Source organism: Notolepis coatsorum, assembly GCF_963971535.1.
Source record: "Notolepis coatsorum genome assembly, chromosome: 10".
NCBI lineage: Eukaryota > Metazoa > Chordata > Actinopteri > Aulopiformes > Paralepididae > Notolepis > Notolepis coatsorum.
In genome coordinates this window covers 1,224,604-1,236,836 of record NC_140174.1, presented here as the reverse complement: position 1 = coordinate 1,236,836, position 12,233 = coordinate 1,224,604, and the positions used below count along the sequence as shown (strand labels likewise).

At 42.4% G+C, this 12,233-nt stretch overlaps 1 protein-coding gene across 2 annotated transcripts in view; it reads left to right on the top strand.

Annotated features, from left to right (window-relative positions):
• Window positions 1-2,208: 2,208 nt before the first annotated feature.
• fdxr (ferredoxin reductase) overlaps window positions 2,209-12,233 on the top strand; it is a 37,744-nt gene continuing 27,719 nt past the window's right edge. For both annotated transcript variants that reach the window (XM_084322674.1, XM_084322673.1), the window contains exons 1-6: window positions 2,209-2,558; window positions 3,005-3,102; window positions 5,805-5,900; window positions 9,778-9,900; window positions 10,522-10,635; window positions 10,947-11,048. In XM_084322674.1, the coding sequence (XP_084178800.1) occupies window positions 2,465-2,558; window positions 3,005-3,102; window positions 5,805-5,900; window positions 9,778-9,900; window positions 10,522-10,635; window positions 10,947-11,048 (627 nt within the window). In that variant the 5' untranslated portion in view covers window positions 2,209-2,464. The remainder of the gene's footprint in view (window positions 2,559-3,004; window positions 3,103-5,804; window positions 5,901-9,777; window positions 9,901-10,521; window positions 10,636-10,946; window positions 11,049-12,233) is intronic.

The window sequence follows — 12,233 nt, the reverse complement described above, 5'->3', positions numbered from 1 at the left end:
AAACCGAGTGCTTTTCAGAATGGTAGAACACGGAAATGAAGCGATAAAAAAACAATCTGCTTTGACAATGTTGACTGGAAAACGAGTCTTTGATAAGCGACTGGCAGATTAGACACATAGCCATAATTTAAAACATAGATTAGGCGATATTAACGTTAACATTGAAGTGGCCCTGGGCATTCAAGGGACTAATAATGAATTAACCTTGGGCAGTCAAAGTGTTAAAGCTTGAGATCCTCAGCTTTCATTGATTTGTTATCCTTACTTTTGTCTCGCCTTGTTGTCTTATTGTTATGATTTTATATGCCGTGTGATTTCATATGCCTTTATTTTTCTTCTTATTTCTGTATGTACACTCGACATGACTGTAAATGAGGGAAACTTGTTGCCTTTCGAGTTTGAATAAAGGTTTGAAATTAAGTGAAATGCACGCAATTAATTTGAAAAAAGAGCAACATTCACAGGCGTCGTACAGGCGTGGCTCTCCGTGTTCACGTGCAGGAATAAAGTTTTCACACTGCAGCTAAAGAGCACATATTGAAAGTCGTCATCGTTTGCCTCCTTGACGAATATGTTGATAGCGCTCAAATATTGCTGAAGTCAGTCCAAGTCAAAGGCACCTCTAGTCTAGAAGAAGCGTGACAGGAAAACAACGGGCGGGAAGCGACTTCCCAAAATGAGATGGAAAATCAGAACCATCGTCTTGATGAATGATGTCTACAGTGAATTTTTCTTTTCTTTTCTTCCTCCTGATACGTCTTTCTTTGTTTTAGTTTTTCTACAGAGATCTGGAAAATGGCATCACGTTGTTATCGATCATCCGGTCGTTGGGATGACGTCATTCTAAACTAATAGTCCTTCTTTGAAATTCTCTCTCCTTCCACTGAGTGGGTTTCTATGCTCGATGAGATGCCCCCCCCCCCAGAGAGGGGAGGTAAAGGGAGAAGCCAGAATCCGGATCTAATGAATAAGAAAAGCCCCTTTGGTTAAAAAGGGGACTGGTTTGTCTCCTCATGAGTCTCTGTTTTATTCAGCCTTAGAAAGACGAGGAGGCCTGATTGATAAATCCCCTCGCCTGCCCCTTGGCGCCTGTGACCCCGGAGTCATCAAGAACAAAGGCCAGCACCTTAAGTTTCTAAATCTCCGTTTGAAAAATAGAGGGAGCGAATTTGTGTCCATTATGGGAGCGCCGACGCGCTTTTATTCAGGGGGGGGGGGGGGGGGGGGGGGGGGGGGGTGATCAAGTAGGCTAAGACTCGAGTAGTACTGTATGATCATATGAGACTCAAAAAACATGGATAAAAAAGTTAAACGGTGGGAAAGCGGAGCTGCTAAGTTAAAATCTAAACAGGAAAGGGACAGAAAGAGCGCGTTACTTTGGCAAAGCATACCGACTATCTCTACTTTTTTCACCCCGTCAGGTAAGGACCTGGAGGAGGATATCCCCCTGGCTAGCACTAGTAGTAGCAGCAACCTTAAAGAGGCTGAGCCAGGCGCCGCGGGCAGAGAGGACGAGAATGCTAACGTTATTATTATTGATGCTAGCGACAGAGAAGAGGCAGCGGCAGCCTCTAGTTCAGCCGGCCCACCACCACCAGTGGCTGCCACCTGTTGGTATACACCCGCCGCATCTCCACAGCCCAGCCCCAACACCAACACCAATGACTCTGACTCTGAGGCAGACCGCGATGATGACAGCCCGCCACCGGCGGTGCTTGAACATGAAAACCAGGAGGATTGGTTGGACAATGTTACGGATCCAGCTTTTTTTTGTTTTAGGTGACACTGTGCGTGTATGTGTGTGTGTGTGTGGGGGGGGGGGGGGCCTCCACAAGAATCTGGCCCAGGGGCCTCTGAATTCTTAATCTGGCCTTGCTTCCTCCCCCCTACGTGTTCTTGTCAAAATGCCATAAATCAAGCAGAGAGAGCCTGCCAGCCTTTATCAAGGTCTAGTATGGTCCTTGGCCAAAACGAACTTCCACTGAAGTCTGTTGGTGTTGGGTCCATGGATGTATGTATAATCAAAGTCCTCTCTCAAGAGACTGGAGTCTCTGGTATAATAATAATAATAATAATAACAACACTCAATAATAATAACTTTGGGATAAAAGCAAGAAGCTATATGGTCGGAACTATCGAACTAGAGTTTGTTTGACACGGACCCTCGGAAGGAGTGCACGGTGCAGCTGCTAAACCGGTCTGTTGTGATAAAGTGCAGAGCGTCGGGTTCCTGCTGCGTGTTTGTTTACCTGCGTGTTCACCTTCAGCTCGGATGTTTACGGGACATTTACTGAGCTATGGACTCGAGTCGATTTGATTTATATAATTTAAACTGTCAAAAGATGGAGCCGTTTTGAATAGCTGGTTGTCAAAGTAGAGAGAAAACCTATTATACTTGACTTGGCTACTTCCTGGTAACTAACAGACCCGACAGCTATAATCCCAGTCAGTCACTGACAAGAAGATGATGAACACTCATCAAGTAGTGTTTTGCAAGTTCAAGACACTGAAGTTATGGACATCAGCAAGACATACCTGGATAACGCGATTACAGGATGGTAAGAGAGAGAGAGAGGCTAATCGAGCTCCGCCTGTATGCTGCATACATTTTATTGTCAGTGTTTGTATGTATTGAACTGAATGAAAGGATATGGACTTGCTTGAGGAATTGTTTTGCAATAAAAAAATGCTTTAGTTTACACACAGACATGCTACTATGATCGTTTGACACAGTATTGAAATGATGAAATGATGAATTGAAAATGGGGGACCCTTATGTAAACAAGACGAAAGTCTTTCTCTGGTCTGCATCCCCTTAACAATTGTGTGTATTGAGCCGTACTGTATATTGTACCCATTCTGCAATCTGGTAATACAATTTTCAATAAATTCAATCAAACGGTAGCCTTTAGCCTAACACTGGCAGTTGCAGACATATTTACTTGATTGTTTTGAGGTCAAGACCCGCACTGCTTCTGTTTCATCCTCATTGCAAACTCCACAGGGGTGCGTGGGCTGGCGTCTTGTTCTACCTCCAACCCAAAGGTGTGTATTGTGGGAGGAGGTCCAGCAGGTTTCTACACAGCCCAGCACCTGCTCAGGGTAGGTTTGTACAGCTCAGAACATAACTACAATTAGCCCTGGAGGGTTGATCTATCTATGATACAGGCCTACACCAAAGATATTGTCATCACACACTGTACCACACAACAAGTATGTTGTAATATGTCAAATAATAACACATTATGTACACTGAGCAACTTCAAAGTTCAGACACAGAACGTTTAAAATGTCAATATGATTGAGCATCCAGCAGTGCACTGTGTAGTAGCTGAACTTGCATCAATCAATGAATGCACTGTGACTACCCCCTATGGACAGGGAACATCTTAAACTTTGTGACTTACTCGGAGAGCTAGCATACGAGTCTTCAGTCTGGCTTCATGCACAGATACAGAGAGCTAGCATAAGAGTGGCTTCATGCACACTTTCTTAGACTCTTTTTGTATCGCAAACGGTACTGTATTTGTAGATCTGGTATGTCATAAATGTCTAGATGTAGCAGTACTGTCTATCTGTATGTCATGTATGACATGTCATATATATGTTATGATGAATTGAAAATGGAGGACCCTGATGTAAACAAGACGAAAGTCTTTCTCTGGTCTGCATCCCCTTAACAATTGTGTGTATTGAACTGTACTGTATTGTACCCATTCTGCAATCTGTTCATAAAGTTTTCAATCAATCAAGCACAGATACAGAGAGCTAGCATAGGCAGTCTGGTTTCATGCACCAATGATGCAGAGAGCTAGCATTGATCAGCATAGCTCTTGATTAGCACCAGATGGCTGAAAATCTGATTTATGGCACTGCTGATGGCAATCATTTTGGATAAATTTTTCTCGTCGGCCTACATGAATATCTACATGAAATATCATTGTTTTTATGTCCTTAGTAGCCTATATTATAAAGGGTACATATTATGGAAAATGGGCTTTGCCTAGTCTTTATGGATTTTGTCAGTCTGAAATGTTATTTAGGTGCTGGGGGAAAAGGGCATAAGTACTCCTTGCCTCCTTGCTTATCCCTAGATGACAATCACAATGGGATTTGCTTTGATTAATTAATTTGCTGTGCTTTTTTTTGAGCCATGAACACTGCTTACCTAGTGTACTGCCCACTTTAAATGTTCCTTTACTCGTGAGGGTGTGGGGTAGCCAGGCGGGGAAGGAAATAATTAATTTCAAATTTGGTGTGTTGCTAGCCTATACCCACCCAAAACAGTGTGTTCAGTACAAGGGAAGAAAAATGCTTGAAAATAAATGATTAAAATTATACGTTCCACAGGGAAGTCATTGTCAAAACATTGTTGTTGAGAAAATAAGATACCTTCTGTCATCAACAGATGAACGACACATTTCAGATAGACATGTCAGCTTCCTGTAAGCCAGGAAATGACTCATACTGTAGGCCTCTTACCATAGACCTATGAAGAGCTAAGAGAGTGATAAACATTTCCAAACAACTAGGCAAGACTAGTGAAGCCAGACCTGACCCGACCACTCGCGGGGCGGTGGTCTGGGGCTCGCGGGGTGGTGGTCTGGGGCTCGCGGGGCGGTGGTCTGGGGCTCGCAGGACGGTCCACACACCGCTATCGGTGTTCTTCTTCCCCGCCAATGAAGTATTCACCCAAAGACTCAATACCGTGGCAACAACTACTGCACTAACGTTAATATAGAGAGATGAAAACAATAAACATTTATGTTGTGTTGATGGAATCACGTTAATATAGAGAGATGAAAACAATACGTTATTTCGATTGATATGAATTGGATAGGCTGTTAGAGGTTAGAGCAGAACTAGCGAGCAGGCTGCAGGCTGTGTAGAGGCAGAACTAGCGTAACGCACTGTTTGGGAGTCAGTGGCCAATCAGATCGCAGAACGCGAACGCGGAACTGCAAGTTTGTTGGTAAAAGACTAACACGCGACCTGACCACCACACTCAAGCCTAGTCGTGTTTTTTATTTTTTTTATGATCTGGAAAAAGTCAATGTTTTTATCTAGCTCTATATTGAGTCTTTATGCTTTATGACCATGTTGGGGTTGTGAAAAGGGCCTCTGGTTTTAGCTTCCAAAAAGATCATATGGAAAAATGTCAAAGGGTATCATGTGTGGTTTCTATTGGTCAAAAACAACAACAAAACAGAATAGTATAGAATAGAATAGAAGTACTTTATTGATCCCGAGGGAAATTCAGTACTATCGCTCACAATAAACATTTAGATAAAAGATAAAGACACAAATCTAAAATAAGAATAAAAACATAGTACCGTGGGTTAACGGTATTCCATACAGAGTTAAATAAGTGACCAACGGTGTTCAGTATAGTGCAAAAAAACTGGATTTTACACCGTGAAACTACATATAAATTGTTTACAATCAATAAAAAAAAAAAATTTACTCATGAACTGTTGATTTATGTAAATGTTTTTGGATGACGAGCAAACAATATTTCATATCTCTCATCCTCAAGTCAGACAGCGGAGCAAACTGGCCAGCATATCACATTGACTTGATATTTAAAAAAAAAATCTCCCATTGCAAAGCATTATTGAGCAAAGACATTAACAAATTATGACCACTTAATAATCGTTTCTCACAGGTTAAAACACTGTGACTCGCTGTGTGAATTCTGTGAACAATGATCCGCTTGTGTTCCAACATGGGCGCAGTTTGTCATCATTACGCAGACTTTGTGTGTTAACTGTTGAGCCTCTCTCTTCTCACTGTTTCACACCCAGGCCCGTCCAGACGCAGACGTGGACATTTATGAGCGCCTCCCCGTCCCCTTCGGCCTGGTCAGGTTCGGTGTGGCCCCCGATCACCCAGAAGTCAAGGTCAGAGTCCTATTAATCCACAGTAATGATGGTGATGATGATAGTATACATGGTCCATATTATAATGTAGTAGCACACTGTACCAGGGCCCTATTCCCCATACTTGGTTCAACTAAGTCGATCAAAAGTCCCATTATCCAGATTCAATTAACCCGATGTTTGAATCCGGGCTTTCCCTGTTCCTCGAACGCTGATTCAGTCTCGTTAATTCGAACCAGACTTGATACTCAGGATAAGTGCGCGCGGCCGCCTCACCTGAAAAGACAGCAGGTGTCGATCGCAGAAATCCTGATTTTCTAACGGCATTGATTGATTGATTTGAAACTTTATTAACATATTGCAGAATGGGTACAATACAGTACGGCTCAATAGCCTCGCAATTAAATGCATAATCTATAGGCTAATTTTAAGTCCCTCATTACCCCAATCAATCGGATTATATTTCTTTAAATGTGCCTGCTGGCAGTAGGTAATGGAATGAATAATCGAAGGAGATCTTGCTAGTGAAAATAATTAGTTAAACTCGTTCAGAATAAGTAGATACAAACAAGCCCAAAGAGTATCTAATTGATACGAATTAATAGATACTTATGAGGATATCTGTACTGTATGTGCTTGGTTTAGGTATCATGTACTTTATATATAAATACATGGTTCCCAAAGTTTTCAAGGCTCGACCCCCGAAATAAGAGAGGCTTGGGGGGAGCTACAGGTTCACTATTAATCAGGTTTAAATCTGTTTCGGACATCATCCATACATGCATTGAATTGATTAACCTTTGGGTTTATACCAGTGACACCACTTCATGTTAATCACCTTCTTGTTCATCATCAGATAACACTAACAGTGCTTGAACAGATAAATGCATTTTCTCAAATGCATTCATCAAAACGTCAAAGGCTTGCAATTGCTCATACATTTTCTCAAGTCACGTCCACGTCATCAAATCAAACAGCGCATCTCCTCAAACATTTGAATCCCAGTTACAATATCACAATAACGTGTGAGTGATGGTGACAATTCAACAATCCACATATTCAGATTCGTCGTAATTCATATTCCACGCATAAGACTCAATTTATGCTTGAATGAAACAAAATCCAGGCGCTCCGTTAAACATCCACAGCGGAGAATATGAAAGGAATCAGAGCCAAACGAGCGATAGGTTTCATTCATTAAAAACATCCCTGCGGGATTCACATTTGCAATGCTCCGACGTTATTAAAATAACCACATAATGTGTATATCGCACCTCGCGAGCGCCGTATATATAACGTGCATTATTTAGGACAAAGTAAATTTAGTATCAGTATTTTAGGTCTATTATTTTACATTTCAAAAGCCCCCTCTAGAAAAACGAAGCACAAAAACATAATTCAGAATGGTATAATGGGATCTAGACTGTGAGAATTATTTCAGGAAGCGAGCTGGCATTTCTTTGCGAGGGTGTGGCCATGGTTTATCCAGCTAACTGAACTAAACTCTGCCCTCGACCAGGTTCAAACTTTTTGATCTGTTGTCATAGTGATAGACAATCGAGCGTCGGGGAACGGAAAGGTCTGGCTTAAGTCAAGCTATGCTGAAAATGATCCGGCTAACTCAGTTAGCCAGGTACGAGGAACAGGGCCCTGAGTCTGTGCAGTGTTTATTATTAAGAGTCAGATAGTCCTAACAGTGTTTATTATTAAGAGTCAGATAGTCCTCCTAACAGTGTTCATTATTAAGAGTCAGATAGTCCTCCTAACAGTGTTTATTATTAAGAGTCAGATAGTCCTAACACTAGTGTTTATTATTAAGAGTCAGATAGTCCTAACAGTGTTTATTATTAAGAGTCAGATAGGCCTAACAGTGTTTATTATTAAGAGTCAGATAGTCCTAACAGTGTTTATTATTAAGAGTCAGATAGTCCTCCTAACAGTGTTTATTATTAAGAGTCAGATAGTCCTAACAGTGTTTATTATTAAGAGTCAGATAGTCCTAACAGTGTTTATTATTAAGAGTCAGATAGTCCTAACAGTGTTTATTATTAAGAGTCAGACAGTCCTAACAGTGTTTATTATTAAGAGTCAGATAGTCCTAACAGTGTTTATTATTAAGAGTCAGATAGTCCTAACAGTGTTTATTATTAAGAGTCAGATAGTCCTAACAGTGTTTATTATTAAGAGTCAGACAGTCCTAACAGTGTTTATTATTAAGAGTCAGATAGTCCTAACAGTGTTTATTATTAAGAGTCAGACAGTCCTAACAGTGTTTATTATTAAGAGTCAGACAGTCCTAACAGTGTTTATTATTAAGAGTCAGACAGTCCTAACAGTGTTTATTATTAAGAGTCAGATAATCCTAACAGTGTTTATTATTAAGAGTCAGACAGTCCTAACAGTGTTTATTATTAACTCTTTAAATGCCATGCCTGGTTTTCCATTTTACCGCTTGAATGCCACCATCCGCGCCAATGTTAACGTTAATATCGCCTAATCTATGTTTTAAATTATGGCTATGTGTCTAATCTGCCCATCGCATTATCAAAGACTATGTTCCAGACAGTGCTGTGAAGGCAGATTGTTTTTTTATCGCGTCGTTGCCGTTTCAGAGCAGTTAGAAAAGCCCCCGTTTTGATATAAAAAACAACTCATTCTGGAGCATTCTATGAAAATCGTCTTTTAGTGGAATATTCCACAACGTTGATATTCGTCTGCCTTTTTATGAATCGTTTTCAAATAAACGCTAGATGATCAATATTATACGTGCACGCACGCACATTACGGCCGCGCGCGGACAATCGCCTTGTTGATTTCCTCTCGGACTTTTACAGTGAAAACGAAAGAAGAGATTTCACAAAACAGCTTATAACTTCATCAAAATTACTCTGATTATCCTACCACTGATAACATAGAGTCCTTACCTGACATCAGATGGTATCCAACTGGTATATTCCAATTCCTGATCACCATTCGAAAAAATCGATACGTGTATGGATCCAACGCGACACAGTGGTTCTCCATGATCCGCGGAGATCTGAGGCTCCAGAATGAACTCTAGTAACCCCGGCTGGATCAGTGAACTGGAAAATGTGGAGTACCGGATTTTTTTCCCCATTCATTTTCATTGAGTCCATTCCAAAATCACTTATGTCATCTGGGAGACGACAGGGGGCGCTTTTTTCCACAGTGATCACCGGCGCAGCTCGGCAATACTCGGGTAGGCTCGGGTGATGCAATAATTTTTCAGATCGCAAAAAAAAAAAAAAAAAAAAAATTCCGAGAAATCTCGTGAGTGGCTAGCAACCACCTATAAAAAAACACGAGAAATCTCGTGAGTGGCACTGAAAGAGTTAAGAGTCAGATAGTCCTAACAGTGTTTATTATTAAGAGTCAGACAGTCCTGACAGGCCTTAACGGCGTAAATCGTTATTGCCCGCCATGCGTTGAACGCCAACAACGGCGTATCACGTGTTTGGGATCAATATTTCATTTTTTCGCCATGGCATTCATAATTCATCCAGCCTCCCTCCGGATCACAGCCGGACCCTGTTCTGATATTGCAACGCCTCAATACCGCCGCCTGGTGGATGGTCGGGCGAGTTACACTCGCGCCAAACCGGAAGTGGCGATCGGTGCATCGAGGAAATTCCTCCGCCAGAGATATATTGTGGCGTGGATCAATATACACACTCGAGTGCATTTGGATCGCTTTCGAAACGCAATAATCGATCGGAAATGGATCTAGCAGATCGACGTCAAATAATTGGGATCTTTTTAAAGAACTCTTCTCTATATGCTTTAGTAGGTCAACCTGAGCTGTTTTGTGTGTGTGTCTCTCTCTCTCTCGACATTCTCATGGGTTCTCGTCTTTTCTTCTGATTCTCATTTCCTCCAGAACGTCATCAACACCTTTACACAGACCGCTCGGCACGCTCGCTGCCGTTTCCACGGTAACGTGAACGTGGGGGTGGATGTGCGCGTGGCGGAGCTGCAACAGGCGTACCATGCCGTTGTCCTGGTAACACCCTGTCCAAGCCCTGTGCCTCGTGTTTAGTATCGGTGTACAATCACGTTGAAAATCACTTTCAAGGAGATTTCTATTTTAATGAATTAATTGATTGATTGATTTTTAATGTGTGTGTGTGTGGGGGGGGGAGATATTATGACCAGGCACAGACTTTGGGGTTTTGTGGAGTTTTATTTTTTATGATTTTTTTTAATGCATGATATGAAAGTACAGGTTCCTACCTTCAAAATAAGCCATCATTGTCAGTTTAACAATTTATTTAACTCGTACTGTAAAAACATACTACAGATATTATGGTCTGGTGGTGCTTGTGTAGAATGCCTTTCCCCCCTTTTTCACATAGCCACGCCCCAAACCATAGAATAGTAAACAAAAAACTCACACAAACAAAAAGCTCTCACACACTCCATTTCCTTTCCAAGACTGCCGGTGAGCTCGGTGTTAAAAAGCTCTTTCTTGATCCTCCAATCATGTCCGAGGAGCAACGGTTGCGATTGGAGGATCAACAAAAGGGGGTGGGGTTTGAGATGGGTCAATTGAATGTACATTTTCTTTTAGCATCCGTATCGAAATTGCGCCCCTAATGCATACTGTATGTATTGTTCTTTTCAGAGCTATGGAGCAGAGGGGAACCGCAGCATGGGGGTACCAGGGGAGGATCTGATTGGTGTGTACTCCGCCAAAGACTTTGTGGGCTGGTACAACGGAGTACCTGGCAACCGAGAGGTATACCCGACCGGTCACCAAACTGTACCGGTGTTTCCTAAAATGTCACCGGACTGGACGTGAGGTTCATGCGTTGAAGTTCTATTCTCTTATTGCTCTGTCTTGTTCTATTTCTGTGTCTCTCTCTCTTTCTGTCTGTCTCTCTCTCTCTCTCTCTGTCTCTCTTTCCGTGTCTCTCTCTCTGTCTCTCTCTTTCTGTCTGTGTGTCTCTGTCTCTCTTTCTGTCTGTGTCTCTGTCTCTCTTTCTGTCTCTCTCTCTCTCTCTCTCTCTCTCTCTCTCTCTCTCCCCCCCCCCCCCCTCCCCCCCCCAGCTGAAGCCAGACCTGAGCTGTGACACGGCCGTGGTCCTGGGACAGGGCAACGTGGCCTTGGACGTAGCCAGAATACTGCTGTCACCCGTTGACATTCTGAAGGTGAGGAGCGATCTCTGACGGGAACACGGGTCGTGATCGATTGATTGATTGATTGATTTATTGATCTATATCACGATGTTGAGACACGACGATCCACTCCGACCCCCATTTAGATGTTTGACTATTTAGGCAACAATTTGACTAATCGTAAGAATTGCACAAATCGCATCGTGCACAGTATTACAGAAGGTATTGTGCAACACAAACACGTCACTTTGTGAAGGCTGTAGACGTCCAGTCCTGTAGACGTCCAGTCCTGTAGACGTCCAGTCCTGTAGACGTCCAGTCCAGTAGACGTCCAGTCCTGTAGACTTCCAGTCCTGTAGACGTCCAGTCCTGTAGACGTCCAGTCCTGTAGACTTCCTGTAGACGTCCAGTCCTGTAGACTTCCTGTAGACTTCCTGTCCTGTAGACTTCCAGTCTAAGAAGTCCGGTCCAGGTTTTCCTTCTCGGGCAGGACAAGCGTTTATAACTCATGGATTGGGGACACTCGACCACCGCCGGTTCATGTGTTTTGGTGGATTATCTTGGCAACACGACCGACATCAATACTTGGAATGGCGATCAGATAATTGGAATATTCTTTTTGCAGTACATCATAGACAAGGTAAGGGCTATATGCTATCAATCTTGCGTTGATCCGATAATCCCTTCCCCGCGATTGGAGCGTGTGTCTGTAATGTACTGTGTAACGTATTCCGTTGGTGACGGTCGAAGCATAGAACCCCCCCCCCCACCCTTTCATGCATGCATGATGAAACATAATACCAATAATCTAGTGTTGATTTCAGATTGATTGTCGATCCAAGCGGGGAATGGCACGCTTTATAGTGAAATGCAATAAAACGCTGTTTAGCTGCGTTTCCTGGGATTACACACAATTACTCTAAAACTATACTCATATTCACCACGGTATAAAACGGGAATGTATTGATGAAAAAAGTATCTGTTTCTTGCATCTTGACCGAAAGAAACTCAATGACAATCTACTATATTATTAGATCCATAGCTATGATATTTAATATAGTTTTAGCCCTGCAAACACCGGCATGTACCCCCATTCATTACAGCGCTGGCACACACGGCCATACGCCCACAGCGACCTCTGGCGCCCAATGTGTTAATGTGCACTGTCCCTGGGTAAAACATTTATAAACAAAACAAAACGAATCCTGCACCGATGCC